This window comes from Amblyomma americanum, chromosome 4 (assembly GCF_052857255.1).
Source record: "Amblyomma americanum isolate KBUSLIRL-KWMA chromosome 4, ASM5285725v1, whole genome shotgun sequence".
Classification (NCBI taxonomy): domain Eukaryota; kingdom Metazoa; phylum Arthropoda; class Arachnida; order Ixodida; family Ixodidae; genus Amblyomma; species Amblyomma americanum.
In genome coordinates this window covers 122,700,728-122,720,440 of record NC_135500.1, presented here as the reverse complement: position 1 = coordinate 122,720,440, position 19,713 = coordinate 122,700,728, and the positions used below count along the sequence as shown (strand labels likewise).

At 44.7% G+C, this 19,713-nt stretch overlaps 1 protein-coding gene across 1 annotated transcript; it reads right to left on the bottom strand.

The window, feature by feature from the left end:
- Positions 1-14,804: 14,804 nt before the first annotated feature.
- Positions 14,805-15,722, bottom strand: LOC144129797 (sulfotransferase 1C2A-like). Its single transcript, XM_077663868.1, has one exon. The coding sequence runs from the start codon at positions 15,720-15,722 to the stop codon at positions 14,805-14,807; it is 918 nt and encodes a 305-aa protein (XP_077519994.1).
- Between the last annotated feature and the right edge of the window lie 3,991 nt (positions 15,723-19,713).

Genomic DNA, 19,713 nt, shown 5'->3' with positions numbered 1-19,713 from the left:
CTGACTGGTGGATAGGGCATAGATCAGAGTTGATTTTGGAGGTCAATAACCGCTTAGAGTGCACCAAACTGAGGGTACAAATTGCAGAACCAATAATTCTGTCGAAGTCTCCTTCTTTTCTATGGCAGAAACTAGGAGCGGCCCTGTTTTATTTCAACCAGAGGCATTATCTCGCGGCTGCGGAATTCTTTTCGAGTTTTCCGGAGGTTGTTTTTTCACAGTTCTCCAATTTTACCGCTGTTATATACAGCTGAAAATCTTTTTTGCAGGGCATGGCATACTTGAAACATTTGTGACCGATAACAGGAGCCAATTTTCGTCACAAGAATTCTAGGAATGTTGAACCCCGTACGGCTTCACACACGTTACGCTAAGCACCAGGAGTCCACAACCTAACGGCGCAGCGGAGCGCACAGTTAAAACCATCAAAAGATTGTTAGAAAAGCCAGCAGATCCATACTTGGCGCTGATGGCATACAGGAACACTCCAGGTCTCGTGGGCAAAACTCGTGCCGAACTACTCCTAAAGAGACGTTTGCGCTCAACATTACGGTTGAAACCTTCAAAACCAAGAAACCTAAGTCTTTGTCAGAAGAGACGAAACAGTCATAGAAAAGCAGCGGCGCAACTGGGACAGCCACCACGCGGCTAGAGAGCTGAAGCAGTTGGAAGCCGGAAATCGGGCGAGGGTCAAAGATAGCCGGGTCAGAGCAACTTTTTAAAGCCGGGCTTCTCGGCCGCGCTCCTACGTCGTCAAGACAGACCCGGGACTGGAACTGGAGTGGAACCGCGGCGTGCATTGATCCTGTATAGGTCAAAACTAGAGGAGAACTACGACCCCTCGTGTGAAATCTCTGAGCTTCCAGGAACACTGCAAGCTGTAGAGCCGCCAAGAGTAAGCAGAGTGTCAGGGGAAACTTCCGAGACGGAACATTCAGTCCCTACTACTAATCCATCCTCCCCTTCTACTGCTGCTCAGGCTGCACCAGACAATAGTAGAACATCTGGGGCTTATGTCACTCGTTATGGCCGCGAAGAAGCTGAAACGTTTGGAAACGCTTAACCCGCGACCTCCTCAGAAATCACGAAGAGTTCTTAATCTAGCATATTTTATCACACACTTCATTAATACTGTTGATATCAATGTTATAAGCATCGACGATACTGTATTGAGAATCTGTACAGGTGTTTTAAGTATCGACGATACTGTATATTGAGTATCTGTACCGGTATCTGTTTCGGTATCGGAAATACAATTTTTAAGGGAGTCGTTTGGTATCGACCATTCTTTTGTGAAGTATCATGCAAACGCATGCTAACGCAATCCTCAGAATGATTTGTTATTTACAGAGTGACTGTAGCAGACTGCTTGTGCATTTGGGACCGCAAAGTTATTAAAATTCTTGTCTGTAAAAATCTCGCTCATACAGGTTCTTCAAATCGAAAGCACCTGCTGAAGCTGCCTGGCAAATTTCGAAAGCATTCTCTACTTCTCGTAAGCTGCATTATGGCCGCTCTCTTGCTTTTTTTTATTCATTGTCTTGATATCCCGTGAAGCCGAGGACTAAATGTGACAAAGCCGGTTTTGAAAACTCTCCTGCAGGTGCGGATATACATGAGTGATTTCACCGAAGGTCATGGGGGGGGGGGGGGGGTGGCACGTGGCTATGAAGCTTGCAAACAAAAGCAACAGAGCGGGCCGTTGGAACCAGCTGTAGCACTGCACGGCGAGAGGAAGTTGTCTGAATGAAGCAGCCCGATTCGTTCTTTTGTCCTTGCGCTCTCGAGCTCATTAGAGGAGGACATTTTTATGGCGCCAGAGCAGCTTTGGCCAAATAGGGCATTGGCACATCCGAGAAGCCGAGCATCAGGCAATGGTAAAACTCGTACCCATTGTGTCACCAAACCAAGATGGTTTGGTTTATGGTGGTTTAACGTTCGAAAGCAATTCGGGCTATGAGAGACGCCGTAGTGAAGGGCTCTGCAAATTTCGACCACCTGCGGTTCTTTAACGTGCACCGACATCGCAAAGTACACGGGCCTCTAGTATTTCGCCTCCATCGAAATTCGACCGCCGCGGCCTGGATCAAACCCGCGTCTTTTGGGCCAGCAGCCGAGCGCCGTAACCTCTCTGCCACCGCGGCGGCAGTTGGCAAAAAGACTATGCCTACGTGTAATATGCTTCCTGATTAGCTTGATTTTTTTTATTTGATTTGATTTATTTGTTTCTTTCCGATGAAGAAAAAGGAGCAAGAGCAAAAAGCGAAATGCCTGACGATGGCTCTTGCCCCGCTGCAGTTTGGCACAAACGTTAAACATGGCTTTAAATAAGTTTCGCACCAAAATCTTCTGTGGGAAATAAGAAGGGAAAAAAGGCAAATAAATCATGTACCGAAAAAATTACAGTATACAAGAAACAATAATTCGCACATGCCGACACAAAATACTTGGTACAAGGATTGCAAATATACAAAAATTCTGAACATGGTTGTTGCAGGCTTAGCAACAACAAAATAGCAAAATCATACTAACAAAACAACAGCAAGATACAAAACGATAATGCACTCCTTTAGAAATAGGATTTAGGGACAGAAACTTGGCAGAATATGTGACTTTTAAGTTATTTTCCTGCAGCAGAGCACCAAGCATGTTTCTGGAGACACTAGCGCTCAGATCTGTTAATTCTTGTATTTTATTTAGAAGGTTAGCTGTTTGACATTCAATATGTTGTCCTCCACAATTCGTTCTTTTTTTTGGCGGCCGCAAAGTTTCTTTACGGAGTGTGTATGCTGGAGTTGCATTCGATTTTTGTACACGGTTAAGCTTCGCTTTTTTATGTACGGAAGCAATTTTAAATAATAAATTTGATTGGCCTTTAACATTTTGTTTTTCAGGAAAAGCGGACTTTTCCGCAGTAGTTCCGGTGGGCCGTGATATTGCTCAAATATTCTTAACACTTTTTTTTTGCAGGCTAATTAATCTTTTGTAACTGTGACTTGTAGTGGTACCCCAGACTAAAGCACCGTAGGCCGCTTGGAGTAAAAGAGTGAGTAATAAAGTACAGTTCGCAACCATTGAGGGATGAGTAGGCAATTCTTAAAGAGGCAGCCAATTGTTTTACTTAGGTTAGCTATGAGGCTGTTAACATGTGTATTCCACGATAAGCTCTCTTCAAACCACACGCATAAAAATGTTTGGGCCTTGACTTGAGCTATTCCTTTGATATCAAACAAAATTTCTAGGGGAGATTTCCTAGGCTTGTTTAGCGGTGCAAACAATATGTATTTCGTTTTCTCAATGTTCGAGCATAATTTATTTGTGCTTAACCAAGTAGACAGGTGGAACAAATAGTTATTGACAGCATGTTCAATATCCGAGGGTGAATGGCTATAGAAAAATACGTTTGTGTCATCTGCATGCATGATTAGTTATGGGGTATTAGGAATACAGCATAAATCATTCACGTTTGTTACGAACAGCAAAGGCCCGAGAATAGATCCCTGTGGAACATCTTTTTACATGGCAGAACTGGAGATGAATATTTATTAAACTCACATATTGATAGCAGTTTGACAGATAGTTTTTTTTTATTAATTCTAGTGGTATCCCGCGGATCCCATACTTGTTCAGTTTAACTAGGAGGACATCGTGACACACAGAATCAAGTGTTTGACGCAGATCTAGAAATTCTCCAATTGCATATTGTCTTTGTTCAAAGTTTGTTATTATCTCATTTTTTATGTTAAGCAGGGCTGATTCTGTATATTTGTTTTTTGAAATCCGTACTGCATATTACTGATTACATGATATTTATCGAAAACGTTTTGTATCCTGACGTTGATGGCATGTTCAAAAAGCTTGAACAGGATCGGCAGGACTGAAATTGGTCGGTAGTTAGTCAAAGCATAGCTGTTCCCACCCTTAAATATCTGATGTACGCGTGCTATCTTTAAGCGGTCTGGAAAACCACCGATCTCGAACATATGAAGATGATATGAACTAGAGGAATCAATAATAAATCAGCGACAAATTTTAGCGGTCCACATGAAATGCCATCATAGCCAGCAGCTGTATTGTTTTTTTAACCTATTAATTATTCGTTTCACTTCGGAAGGTGTCACGGGAGTTAACATGATCGAATTTACAAAGTCAGCACAATTAGTAGCAGAGTTATGTTTTTGTTTTGTGTTAAGGTTGGTACATTCAGAGCAAGAAACAAAGTAGTTATTCATGGCGATTGTAGCTGCACAGTAGGACAAGACGCCATTCGGTGTTGTAATATGCAAGTCTGCACATGGTTTCTGATGATTGGTTAGGCTTCTAACTTCATTCCATATTTTTCGGGGATTGCTTCTTATTTTTGAAAATAGCTGCTCATAATACTGAGTTTTCGCTTGTTTTACCAGCGAGTTCACCATATTTCTATATTTCTTGTATTCAGTCAACTCTGCGCGTCACGACATTTAACAAAGGCGTGGTACATCTTGTTCTTTCTTTTTATCATCTTCAATATAGCTTTGCTAATCCATGGTTTTCTTATTTTTTTACTGTGCCGCTTCAGCGTCTTTATTGGAAAAGACTGATCGTAGCAACACATAAGTTTATCGAAAAATACATCATACGTCTTGTTCGGGTCTTTTTCACTTAGAACGGGTTGCCAGTCAGTTGTTCTGATAAGAGAGCCAAAAATTTCCAGAGCGCGTTCGTGTTTAATGCGTGACTCTTTAATTTCTCTTTCTTTGTTCTTAAAGTGCGCAAGTTGAATAGAACAAAACATTGGTAGGTGATCGCTTATATCTGCTGACAATAATCTAGAAATACTGCCGGGGGGATGCATATTACTGATACAGATATCAAATAGCGTGGCAGATTCTGCCGGGAGTCTGGTCGCTTTTGTAATAAGGTTCACACATGCAGAGGAATTTATCAGTTCGCTCAGTTGCCTTGCCGGTGGGTTTTCAGAAAGCATGTCGATATTCACGTCACCTATGATTGCAAAGGGAAGCCTTGAACTACTGAGGTAATGAAGAAGAGCTTCAATGTGTTAAAAAGAACTAACTTGTTCCCTGCCGGTGGCCTATAGACTAGTACAATCACAGCTGCATCTAACCGCACCGTGAGGCATTCAACATCATTTTTGCGACCATTGAAAACTGCGATATGACGTCATGTTTTTGTGACTGCAGCACGTACACGGCCACACCACCTCCCTTATTTTTCTAACGAACTAAGGCATTATACTTGTATTGTTCAAATTGCGGTGGCGACTCATCCACTGAAAAACAGGTATCTGAGAAAAGTAGAACATCAATTGAAAATGCGAAGGATGACAACAGATCATGCAGTTTATCTTGCTTATTGTGAATACTGCGAGAATTGATATGTAGTACTGTCAGGCGATTTTGCGGGCTGTCAAGGAATAAATTAAATGTGTCAAGATTATGGTATTCGCAGTTTATATTTGTGTCCATCTTGGATGCGTGCCATGCAGAGATATAGGACAATTTGTCTACTCTTCGTCGGCTGCCATATTCTCGAGATCATCCATGCAAATGATCCTAACGACCGAAGAGCGCTCGTCTTTTGGCGTGAAAACCTTGCATCCAGAGGTCCAGACAAACTTCCATCGCACCTCTTTCTTCCTCTTAATCGCCGCACCAAGCAAGTGTTTACCAAACCTTGTCAGATGCTCATTTACATAGACAGGAGAGGAGGTTTGAAACCCAAGTTTTTTTTTGCAACCATCTGACTTTCTTGCATTGTGAAGTATTGCGTTCTTCTTAGTTCTGTGGACAAGCCGAACAACAATGTTCTATTCATCATGGCGTGCAGTGGGTACACGATGGCATTTGTCAATGCCCTGTTCAGTAATTTCCTCTCCAAAAATGACACCAATTTTTTGCACAATAGATAACGGTTCACCATCCAATGGAATGTCCTTGATCTCAACGTTGTTGGAGGGCTGTTACTGCTCGAGCTCATCAAGCCTGCGTGTGAGTTGGTCATTTTCAGCTTTCAGTTCGTTGTTCTCTTTCATTCCTTGCTGAACTTCATGTTTAAGTTCTGTTGTTCATTGTACTCTATCTTTTATAGCTCTGAATTCAACTCTAAGCTCATGCCGCAGGTCTTCGTTTGTGTTTTGCAGTATCGCGGTCGTATTTTTCCATTTTACAGCTGTTTTCCTTTTTTTAAATACACAACATTCAACACATCAGTCAATATAGTTTGGCAGCAGCGCACAAATTCCACATAATACGCGGGCACTGAAGTTAACAAAAATACCTCACCTGCAAAAGGCAGATAAGATACGTGATGTGGTCCCGATGGTACGCTGCTGCCAAACTGCCTAAATAAAGATGACAGTAAATACAAGATAAAGTAGCACTTCTTAAAAAGAAGTGTGCAAAATGACTTCGAAGTATCCCATATGTAGCACCCCTCGCGTATCACCCAATATTCTTTCGAGTAATACCCCACATCTGGAGCTGTTCAGGTGCATTCGAAATAAAATAAATAAAAATGAATTAAATAGCACATCAGTACGCACAGTGCAGATTTATAGGCCCGCTAATTTTTAATCCACAGTCCATAAACAGTGTGGCACTAAACCCGAAATCGATACCAGTTTGAAAAATACATTGGATTTATTTTGTCACTGTCAGAAAGCCCGGGCTTTAATTCATTAAAGCATTAATTCGCTTTTTGGAACCACGTCTAGCACAGCGCGCACACGCTTATCTTTGTAAGAAGCTTGTACTATGAAATCTGCCTTTAATTTTGCTTTTATTTGGAGCTGTCTTTTTTTACCTTTCTCTCAGCTCTAGTTACTGTGTTCATTTCTACTTAGTGAAACTTCAGGATACTGAATAGTACATCGTTCCCTCTCCATCATCTACGGACTCGCATGATTTTACTCAATTTTGTTACATTGAAAAATGCTAATTTTATCATTCATAACTCCTTTTTAATGCTTCTTATCCCAGCATGGTGCAAAGAAACAAAGAACGATGCGGCCATAAGATTAAAAGAGGCCATAACACAATTCCTTTCGGGCACTCCTCGAGACAGGGTCCTCCCTCTGCTGAAGGTCTTTTCTTGGAAAACTTGCACCCTAAGAACGCACAGAAATTTTTGAACGAAGCGAATAATGTGTGCTGTCTCCTTCGTGTGTTGTAGCTGAGAGTGGCTTCTGGTAGGGCATAGTGAAACGCTTCCAAGGCATTTAGGAACATGCCAAGGGTTGTGAGGCCCTTTCTGTTATTGTTCCTGATGGGACCTACTAAATTTAAATGAGGCACTGGGCGCTGAGACGCGAACAGAAGACACTTATACAAGAGAGAAGTAATGTTTGAAATCCACCCACCAGGACGGGCTCTCTCCATTAACTCTGAGACTCACGAGGTGGGCAATACTGGCCGGCACGAGGAGAGATCCGCGTCATCTTTCTGGGGTTATAAAATAGGCACGGTCCATGCTGTCAACCAGGCTAATGGAATGTTTCTGATCACCAGACCTCACAAGAGATGGTTAACAGACCACGTGGCCTTTTGTACGGAAATATCCGGAATATTTGATTGGACCCGTCATCAGTACCCAAGCCGCATCATCTCCGCAATTGCCGACGAGCAGCCGGCAACTGCCTCTTTTTGAACCAAAAGCGTCAAGGGCCGACAAACCGCTAGAACAAAAAAGTGACGTTTCCACCCTATTACGGGAAACTTGTTGATATAATCGTTATGTACAGATTGGGCACCACACAAGGAGACAAACTCACACAGGCTGGGAAGAGAAATTTTATCTTCCTTGTGTATGAGCATGGGCAAATTCTTGTCTGTTACAAACAAGACATGTTTAAACGTAACGCCAGGCCGTCAAAATATTTAGCCTGGCGACATTTTTCCAAGAGGTGGTTCACATTTGACCAGGTTCGTGAAACTGCCGTGTAAGAACGCAGAGAAGCAGAAAAAAAAGCCCAAGTGTTTTTTTTTGTTTCCCGTTTATGTATACTCGTTATCGGATGAATTTAGCCGATTCAACATGTTTCTATAAGTTGTATCGCCCTGGCTCCACATAAGATTCTACTCTGCCCTGTGTCTTGAAGCGGAGACGTTTCTCAACCTTATGTCAGACACTGGCTGAGAAATATGCAGGCGAGTCAAGCGAGACGATGTGGCAGCGACGTTACTTTTTTTCATACCATCGAAGATGTCGCCAGGGTATGATTTTAGCTGAAGCCTGAGTTACTTCCAGTCAGACACGGCCCTCTCTTACCTTTGATCGTCCTGACATGAGCAAAGTTGATAAAATATGGGACGTGATCACTGCCAATTCTATAAGGAAACAATGACCACGTTGACAACAAATCTTTAGAGCACATAGTAATGTCTATGGTACTGTACAGAGATAGAGAGGGTAGGAGCGTAGTACCCGTCGCGGTGGCTCAGTGTTTAGGGTGCTAGCCTACTAAGCCGGAGTACCCGGGTTCGAACCCGTCCGTGGTGGCAGCGTTTCGAGGGAGGCGAAACGCTAAACGCGCCCGTATGCTGTGCGATGTCTTTGCACGCTCTCCAGATCCCCAGGGGCTCGAAGTTACCCCGGAGCCCTCCACTATGTCACCTTTTTCTTCTTTCACTCCCTCTTTTATCCCTTCACTTGCAATGCGGTTCGGGTGAAAACCGACGTATGTGACACATTCACTGCACCCGTATGCTGTTCTATGTCTTTGCACGTACCAAAGATCCGCAGGTGGTCGAAATTATTTCCGGAGCCCTCCACTATGGTACCTCTTTCTTCTTTCGCTCCCTCTTTTATCCCTTCCCTTGAAGTGCGTTCCGGTGTCCACCGACCTGCCTCAGACAATCATTGCGCCATTTCCTTTCCTCAAAAACCAATTTTATTTTTTATTTTTAAAGTTGGCTTCCTATGATATGCATCAGTCAACATTTGTCCCCTTCTCGGAAGGCAAAGACATGGGTGCTCGTGGTAAAGAGTTTGTGGATTTGCTGGACCTTCGGCAAGAAGTAACGGGGCTTTGCGGATACCTAGCTCACTTAATGGAAACGGCACCAGCCTCCACCATACTACAAATACTCGACTATCGTTGTCACAGAAACCAAGCACTGAGCTAGTATCTGAAGTTAGGCCATCAGATATATCAGAGTTCACGTTCTGTGAAATTGATATCGCTGACCTGTTCTATAGAGCGTTTAAGATGATTGTTGCTTTCAACATGTGGAAATCTTCCTCAGTGGCTGGAACAACGAACCTTTTAGGAAGACATTAAAGTTGCTTCATTGCCGGAATAGCTTTTCTTTTCTACAGAAATTCACACACGTGTTTGCAGAACATTGCCAAAGCTGCGACCTATCGCCATTTGATCATGAACATTATTACGCTATGGACACAATTGTGTTTTGTGTACAGTCATGAAGGAATGTTTGCGAGATATAGATTCGGGAAAAAAATATTCCTCCGTTCCCTCGCTACGCAGTCAGCTGACATTCGTCCGGGGAATAAACCGCATATGTCTCAGGATACCTCTATACATTTGTCTGGCCTGCTTAGCCTTACCACACGAAGATATAAATTTTTTCTCTTAAAGCCGCTTCCGGTACACGTTTTTTCATGGTTCTTCATATACCGGTTACTCCGCACCAGATGGACATCTCCAGCGGACTTTTATTTTCAATTGTTTCTATAGACGTCAAGATTTCATGCGTACGGCAGTAAATGTATATTTTCATCATGCATCTCAGTCTGATATGCTTTGGGGCTGCAAATGCGTGGCAGCTGTTGTTTCCAAGTGGCATCAGGCTGAAAACCTTGGCTGTTAGTACGCTGCCATCGACCTTCCTAAGTTACAAGGGCAGTGTGTGCCAGAGATCCACGAGATTTCTTCCGGCAGTGGTAGTGTAAACAGCAATAACAAAATCAGAAAACAAGCCTCTTTCACTGGTAAGTGTACACACCTGGTAAAGGGCGTGCTATTGCTGTGCTTCATAACTCAGAGAAAAAACAATCTGAAGCTATTGTATGACGCGCGAGCGTCTGCACATCAGTCATATTGGCGTGCACTTGAAGACAAGGAAGACAAAACAATGATCTCCCCGTTTTTCTAATCCATTTGTGCTTCTCAGGAAGTCTGCTCGCCTGGCAGAGGGCTGGGCTAGAAACATTGGGGCGTGTCATGACTAAGGAACATAATACGAGGAGAAACGCGCTTGCACAGCAATCTTCACGGCCTAAGTGTTGAATGACAGGAAGACAGCAGAAATTTACGCGATCTCTACTCTTCCGCTTGTCGGCCCCGACTACGACCTAAATGCGGATGCCATACCGCGGGATGCAATACGGCGCGCATGAGGTCATGCGGAAGTCCTCTACCGGTAGAAAGTGCACTCTCGAGGTCAGCTTCCTTTCTCTCTCTTTCTGTCTTGGTTTTTTGGTTTGTACTTCCAGCTTTCGGGGAGACAAGCATACTTTGCATGCCATAAGAGATCTTGAAAGCGGATTCCATCATCGCTAGCGCTTGCCGCGGATTGCGCGCCGCCTCGGCACATGCGCAGATGGCCCCGTCGCCCTGGTACGGCAGATGTGCCCGCAGCTCACAGGGAAGCGGTCTCCTGGAGGGCGATGCTTCTATTGGTACCCGTAGGTTTTGGGGAGCGAAATCGACGTCAGGAAAGCACAAACACAAATAGGGTAGGGGAACAGCCGTCTGCCCTTCTTCCTGCGATTAGAGCAGGCGCGTGTCTTGGCAGACTTGAGAATCCCCGGTTCTGGCTGCTGTCGCAGGTAGTCTGCCTTCCCGTCGTTAATTGAACGCTTGAACTTTCTCCTTTGACTGCTGCGCAGCCGTCCAGCGTAGAGCGATAGCTCATAATGTCTCCGTTGTACAATGTGGATACACGTATGTAATGCAAACTCTTCCCACATGTATTTATATTAAAGCGGCGGAAGAAAGGAAGAAAGCTATGTAAGATACAGGTCAAGAACGTAGTGGCAAATGCCCTTGGAAGGAGGCCCTCCAGCCAATGGCGTTGTCCAATGGCCGTGACGTCGCGGTCAATCCATTTACACATGCTTTACACAGAAACCTCCTATTCTGAGCGCAGCCTAAATGGTCTGGAATAATGAATGCCAGAGGTTTTTTTCAGGCTTTACCACTATCTCCACGTGTTCGAAATTTTAAAGTGCAAGGTTGTTAGTGGGCTTTTGTATTTTTGAAAATTGCAAGCACAATTTTCAAGCAGAAAAAACTTAAAGACTTGTGTCACACTGCATCGTGAATAAGATAAGTCTTGCAGAGGATACATTCTTATCGCACTATCCTCCGATTTTAGTGCTTACGACAGCTTTGTTGCAAGAAGACTTGCAATATTTTGACACCATTACATCGTCATATTATTTCGCACTAATAAACGGTAGCGATGTACCACTTTTCGTTAAAATGAAAGCACACCGAACTACAAGAACTCATGCTGTATATTATTAATATACAGACGCGCATATATCCAGATACTGTGTCATAGCCCCCAATATAAAGCCCCGCAGCACCTAGAAGCTATGCAGGCTATATATATATATATACAGGCAAGGAAATAAGGGCAGCGGATATTTGAAAAACATATGAATCAAGCAAGAGTCACCGAAACCAAGGTGCACAGGGGAATGTTTTCTCTTTTTTTAGATTGGTAGTGCTTATAAATGAGAGAATAATACTTCGATTAATCTGTTGCTTAAACAAAACTACGTATAAAGCAGCAGAAAAAAACGACCATGCCGCTGATGAGATCCAAACCCACGACCTCCGAATACCGCGTACGGTGCTCTTCCAATTGGGCTACGGCGATCGCTGTCCAATCAGCTGCTTTCGTAGGTATTTATGTTCATTTGGTGCAAGCGAACATTGAGAGTGTTGTTTTCCAGCGCCACAGTCGTCCATAGCGGCGGATGTAACACGACCTGTAATACCGCGAGTGTGACCTGGAACGTCATCTATCGGGAGGGCGCAAACTGAGAGAGAACTTTCTGATTGTACTTGAACGGTGAGATAATTTTATATAACGCTTTGAAATAATCTGTAAGTCCAAAAATTCGAAAGGAAATTTAACTTTGACTGCAATTAAAAAAGTATCGGATATTCTTTCAAATTTCCCTTGAGGACCATTAGTACTTTGTAATTTCATATAAATAAAGTGCTACATTATGCTGTTTTGAACTAAAAAATAAAGACTTAATGCCAACCGTATTTTGTTAAAAAAGGGCCATGACCATGAGTTCGACATCGAACTGAGCTTGTGTATTTACGCTATTAGCACATTTGCAAAATAACAGAAAAATTTTTGAAGCACGTTTTCGCTTGAAAGTTGTTGTTTTTGTACAAGTGTACGTTTCCTTCGTCACATGGCTTTTATGCGTCTGGCTAACGCGAGCCGGAATTTCGGCAAACTTCAAAAGTATTTAATGGCAATTTGGCTTACACTTAGGTTTATAAGACGCTTAGCGCAAAACTTTAACAGTGCTCAGATTAGCCATATCTTCTTTAATTAGATATAAACGATAGGTGCAGTCGTTGGTGCAGTCCTGCAGAAAGCTAGTCACTGTGCCGTGCGCTGGAGCTTCTTGGCCCAAGCGCACTGTCGGCGATGAACACTTGTACAATGGCCGCACCGACCGTCGGAGTTGAAGGCTTGCTTTGCCCTCCTCCGTTTCTTGAGAGCGTCCACGTGCAGGATAGGCTTATGGCTTTACCGCCCATTATTACTTGACTCAATTTTCCTCTCAGCACCTTTTTTTGCCTTCGCCAGTGCCCAGTAGCAAATCGATTTCTTCTCCCTGTTGACCGCCACGCTTTCCATTCACCTTCTCCTAAGCCTTCATTTATCATTGGCCGCGCATACAGAAGAGGTACTTGATTCTGGTATACTCGCCTCTTGTATTTGTCCTCGCTTCTGATCTCTCGGTGTCCTGTGTTTATAACAGCCAACCGCACCTTAAGCCTGGTAAACGTTGGTGCTTACCTTTTTTAACGTGGCCATCGTTCTGACAGAACCAAGATTGCTGCCTCACGACAACGTTCCTAAGATGAAATACAGCACAGCGGTATAAAGCTTGGCAGAAGAAGTTGCATAAGAGCAACAAAACGAAGAGCTATGTCCGTCTTCGCAATACCATTAGCCTTATGAACGAGCTTTGACCCCTGTTTTCGATCACGTTTTGAGGAACTAAGACTGGTCAGGAGAGGAAAAAACGGCGGGCACACATTGTGGGCCTAAAGTGTGCATGGCGAAAGCCTTCCTGATTACGGCATCACCTCGGCTGCCTGTTGCTATGCTGCTACTATACACAACTGTGCGTGCGCCGCGCACCACAGCTGCCACTGGGGCTAGCGGCGCTACTGCCGTCACTGTTGCTATGCGCACATGCGCATGCGCCGCCTGCTGCTGGGAGTGCGAGGAGGGTGCGCGCCGGTGAGGGAAAGGGTAAAAGCTGGCACTGCGCCAAGATGAGCCGTACGGACACCGTCACCGCGAGTATGAGCGTTTAAAGGCTTTCGCCTTAAAAGGATCGGCACCTTGTTCTCTGCCACGGCCGGAGTGAATGCAACGACGCGAGCGCCGCTGCATTCAGTCCGGCCGTGTCTAAGCACACGCGTTCTCCTTAGGGCGGACAAGGATCGCTCTCAGCATGTAGTCCAGGCGGAGCTATAGCAGCGGAGGGGCTCGCTCAAGTCTGAAGCAGACTTGAATGCTTGGCGTCTATCTTTCCTGCGGACGCCAAGATAAGACTCTGTGGGTTCTCTGGACCAACTCCGTGTTTCGTCTTATAGTTTGGGAAAAAATAACCAAGACGCGTCATTTCGTACTGCAATGCCTACACCTCAACCTCATAATCTCGCTCTTCAAATATGTGTGCGTCATTACTGCAAACATTATCAGGCTCTGTCTTTATACCACCATTAACGGCGATAACTCTGCAGCCACTGCGAAGATGATGAATGCCTTCCTAGATTTGTCGCGCGAAAGATTTTTCTTGCAGGGCCACTACGCAGTGCCCTATGCATTCCTAAAAATGGCGTCGTTATTGTGGTGCCCAGCGGCAGATGAACATCAAACTGCATCGTGAAAGAGCTTCGACACCTCCGCGTCTAAACAGGTAACGCTGTGGAATCCAGTAAGGAACTTGTAGCATGGCCTACCTGCTGCAGAAATGCTACGCGGTGCCAGTTAAAGTAAAATACCGTGTAGATCGGAAAATTGTTGCTTGGCCTGAACAAACCAACGCACTGATTCCCCAGCTGCTATAGTCTCCTAATGGAGCTAGCATCATTATGTATGCAATAAAAATACCCTAGTAGTGTGGGCTTAGCATCACAGAATCATGAATGCAACAAGTGGTGTTACAGCAGCTCTTTAAAAAATTAACAATGAATGTGCTGCAGCTGCAAAAACCGAAGCTAAACGATTCCACCCTCCAAAGGTATAAAGGGGTCCAAATTCGCACCTCTTGTAGCACGATCACCTTTTTGGTCTTGGTTAAAAATAGTGCGTCTGTAGCCTCAATAAGACCCGCCTTGTATATTTACACAGTAGGAAGATATGCTTCGCACAAGCTTTGAGCGAGTTATCAAGACGTTTTCTACAAACCGTCTTTCTTGCACCTAAAACTATGAAATAAACAATATACTACTGAAGGAACAGCACTGAAAAAACAGGTAATGACGCACAAGCTATTTTATTTTCTGTTATTCGATAATTTTTATTCTCATACCGAAAACCCGGGACACGAGAGCTGCTTGTCTTTCACGACTGCTGAGCGGCGGCGATCGTCTCGGCCCTGATGTCGTCCCAGAGATGCATGAAGCATGCTGCATCCGAAGCTGCTTGTATCTTCGCCTCCATGCACCGAAGCTGCTCCGCCGTGAAAAAATTGCTCCACTCGCCTACCTTGGCGCTTCTGACGGCCTGGTATCCTGATCTGACGTTGACGGCCTCCGTCCTTGGCTTCTGCACCGCTTTCACAGCCAGCATATCCCTCATGCTCTGAGCACTAGAGTGCTCTACAATCTTGCTGACAAGTGACTTATCTTGTTGCAACTGTCGGCCGTAATGTTCCCCCAAGAACGCCGCGAGCTTGACGACGACGACTCCAGTGTTCCTGATCAGATCCTCGTAAGTCACAAAGAACACGTTGGATTCGTCTTTCAGGGCGTATGCAGCGCTCACGGCCTCTATGTACCCTGTCAGTCCGAAGCTCTCCTGGAGGAAAGCGTCGAAGAACTCTTGAAAGGTGCCGTCCTGAAAGCGGTAGGCACACAAGTCTCTGGCCCTGTGGAAGTACGAGACGCACACGTCCCAGGGGTTTCGGGCGACGCATACGTATTTCGCATCAGCGTTCATCATGTCGCGGCTGAGGGGCATTCGCGTAATGAACAGGCGCATAGGCAGCACCTGTGGCACCCACTGGTCGAGGTCGCTGTGGTGGTCGATCGAGCGTATACAGCGGCCAAACTCCTGCACATTGGCTAAGGGCTCGCCTCGCCTGAGGATCAGCGTGATGATGTAGTGAAGCCACTTCGTGCCACATCCGACGTAGGTGCACTGCACCACGTCACCTTCTTGGGCTTTGAAATGGAGGTTCTTCCTGAACACTTGTTCGACGAGGTTGGGACATCTCTGGATGCCATCGACCACATTGAAGTAGGGCTTCTTGGCGTCCATGCCAGTTTCTTCTAAGTGGCAGGTGAGGAGAAGAAGAGAAGAAGCAAATCGGGTTAAATTAAATAAGTCCAGCGGTTCTTTTATAAAAAGCACTGCTGAAAACTTGGGATGAAGTAATAACTAAAAACGTCAGTTTCGCGATGGTCCTACCAAAAGTACCGCATAAACTATAAATTAAGCAGCCGCAGATGCTATCTTTCTTTGAGACAAATAAAGGACACGCAATAAAAAACATTAGTGCCAGTTGGTAGCACCGTATTTATTCTAATTCAGCTAGTATTTATGCCATTTATTCATCCAGCTGGACGCCTAGGAAACTACTTCAATGGGATGATAAATCCAGAATAGAGCAACAAAGCATCTGTGAACTTCAACGAGCGGGAGCACCACGTGGATTAGTAAATGCACAGATATTTTTTCCTACAGCCTGACGCGATTGTAATGCAACCATCAAGCGTGTGCTGTGTGAGCCTGACATGGCGTAGCAGGAATACTGTCACGCCATAGTAAGGTAGTCGTTTCGAGCGGAACTGCTTGCACTTGCCTCACGTTCATCGGTGCTTGCCCTCACTGTTTTAAGCGCATGGCGATAATCATAAGGGCGTAAAATGTACATGGTACCCTTTGTGTCCAAAGCCAGCGAAGTATTTTTTTTTTCACGTGGCGCGCATCCTGGTGATTTTATTACGCCAGCTCACATTAAATCAAGAGAAAGCACCCTTTACTTGAGAACGTATGAGGCAGTACATAAGAAAAAATATTTAGAAAATAGCCGTGGGGCTAGCGAAACAGTCCAGTGCAAAATAAAATAAAATACACTATGCAGCTGTAATAAGCAAAATAAAATAAAGAAAAAGAAGCATACCGATATAAAAAAGACACGTAACAAAATACGCATTTGAAGCAATAATCCATAGCATGGCTATTTAAAAAGATGATCAGAAAAGGAAATAAAAGTTAGCAAAGGCCAACAAATCGCTAAAAGAGGTGCGGGGGAGGGGGGGGGGTCATGGCCTTTCCTGATTGCCGATAAAGAAAAACTTGCAGCAGAGCTTAAAGTTAGTTTTTTGTCTGCTCTTTTTTTATCATTTTTGATCGATGAACTATTCACTATTCACAATTCAACTATTCACAATTTAGCGCTATCACTAGATAGGCAGAATCAAGTTTACATTGTTTGTCTTGATTTCGAGACGGCGTTCGGCACTGTGTCTCATCACAAATTATTGCACAAGTTAAACCTCTACTATAACAAGAAGGCCTACTGTCATGGATCGAAGCACATCTTTCGCACAGACGTCAAACTGGGGTTGTTGAGGGTGTCAGTTAATTTCGAAAGATGAGCGTGGTGATGTATGATCGATCGCGATGTTGGTGATCGACAGATTGATGGTGTTGACCTTGAAGTCTTCTGATGGTTCGGTGGTCTGGCGACACGTTGCGGAACAAACTAGACAACTTCTGCGGGACACTATCTCTTTATTGCACGGGCACTCACAAGCGACCTGCCCTCCGATCTTTCCGTTCACGCCATAAACTCGCCCTTAAATCCTTCGCCCAGCATTCTGGGGACCCTTTTTGTAACCAATAGGAAATGCGCTTCTCAGAGCCAATCAGGAGAATTTCGTTCAAACTGAAGGAGCCAATAGCACGCCGGTGCTCACGTTGTTGACTCGCGGGCACCGCGCGAATTCCACGAAGAGGTTGCGCATTTCCTTTTAGTTAGAGCACACAGACACAAAATCGCTAATAACGCCAGTGGAACTGAGGGAAACCGAACACCTAGCTCGAACCGCGCACACTGCCCTGGTCGCGCTCCCCCCTTCTGCTGCCTGCTCCGAGGCGTCCGGCCCATAAATTCACATGCGACCCCCTCGCGAAACCCCAGGGTTTCCGCGCTTCGGCAGCGTCTTGCGGCCCGAGCGCGACCTTTCAAGGACGGGCCCCCTCACTGCCGGATAACCGCTGTTGCTGCCATCTGCCGCGTTTGTCTGAAAACAAGCCCATTTCGGAGGCGCCGGGATGGCGGCTCCTTGAGGAGCTGCGACAAACAGCTAACACACACAAACCAGGGGGGCCAAGCTGCCGGCTTCGGGGTGCGCGCACGATCGGTCCCTGAGCAACAGCTCGGCAACTTAACTGTGTCCTTTCTGATGGCGTCTTTTCTGATGACCATACGGAGACGACTGTATAATTTACCAAGAATATTCCAGCCCTGAAGTTCATCTCCTTTTAAGCGATTCTTTGTCTACAATAAAAAATGATGCTCCACGTGGCAAATAAATGCGAATTCTAATAATACCGCAGCAATGACCGTGACACGTAAAAATATTCCTTCAATATTTGTAAACTGCATAGCCAATGGACCTCTCTTAGTTTTCAACGCTTTTAAATACTTAGGAGTTCACATAACCACCGATCTTTGATGGAACGAGCACATATCGTATACAGAAATATAGAGGCCCTAAGACAACAGCCGTATTTGAGAACGCTGGCGCAATTCACGCAAGAAATAATGCTTTTAGCTTACAAAACATTTTTTTCTGCCAATACTGCCAGGCCGGCAGTATTCGCTAAATAATAAATAAATTCCTATCGGCGAAAACGCAGGAACGAGAATGTCCGCTAGAGTATTCTTAATTTTAGATATGAATGCTATTTCTTCGGCACTGCCTTATTCGTTATCAGTAGTTTGGGGCAGCGGTACAGATCACTGATTTTGCGGTCATGTGCTGCACGACAACAAACTGCTTTTTTTTCAGTAAAATATGTACGAAAAACGTGAAGGATTCATCTCAGGACATCGTTAACTGTGCTGCGCTGCGTTATACCACTATACTTATAGCCTTATACAACGGGACAAATGCACACGTGTAGACTCATTGGCTTATAGCATTATACAACCAGATATGGGGTCATGGTTTTGAGAAACTGTAAATATTGGACAGAAGAGCATGTTGTTGGGCAAATTGGCTTTGCATGATAAAAGTGAAGTGGGCGCAGAACTTTGACAAGGACCGAAAAGAAACACATACGATGACTCACGAGCGCTACTACCAACTGATCAATATGGTCTGACACACGGAATATAAAGAAAAAAAATACGAGCATGCGCAAAGACAGTGGAGGCACAAACCTCATACAACCGCATTTCGATTACGGCAAAAAATTAAGATTAGCACATTCAGCGGTACAAATTTGCAGAGAACCATCACTCGCGCAGCGATCAGATAACCTTTTAAAATGAAAGGCCTCCAGCACAAGCCAAGCTTTTACATTAGCGCTCCTGCCTAGTATCTTAGTGTTCTCAAATCTAGCCCGGCACTTGCTCACACAAGTAGAAACATGCTGAACAAGATTTGACGTTCTTTCGTTACTTTCAAAAATGTTCTCATGCTCCCGTAGCCGGTCATTAATGCAACGGCTAGTTTGGCTTACATAAGAAGACCCGCAAGGAAGAGGTAAGCTGCACAAAACTACTGTAGCGCATCTGACATAACAGATGTCACGTCTCTTTTTACAGCCGCGCTCGCAAACGCCAGAAATGCGGCCGCAAAGCATAGATGGGCAGCTTTCTTGCTTTAACGAGACAGTATTAGCAGCCTCATTATAGAAAAAAAACCTGGCGTTGTGGTCTCTCATAAAATTCGCTGATTGGTAGAAACTGTTGTGGAATCATCAGGTCGCGTGACGTGCCACCTGCTACGGCCACCACCTCTCCCCCATCACCCTTCTTTCCCCCATCTCCTCTCTCCACCTACATTGGCCAAAACAAAAGTCTAGTCTCGTGTAAAAAGCGGTCTTGTGGAGAGTGATACGATTTCCGGATTGATGGAGGCGGAGTTGGGGTCTGTTCTAAAAATCTCTGATTTGTCTATACTGTTATGACGTGATCAGGTCACATGATGTGCTATTTATCAGACACCACCCCCCTCCCAGCCTTCAATAAGTATTGTGGTCGGTAATAAAACTCGCTGATCTAATGCAATTG

Bases quoted from the DNA above. Each gene is read 5' to 3' on its own strand.
- LOC144129797 (XM_077663868.1), bottom strand. From the start codon at position 15,722: ATGGACGCCAAGAAGCCCTACTTCAATGTGGTCGATGGCATCCAGAGA.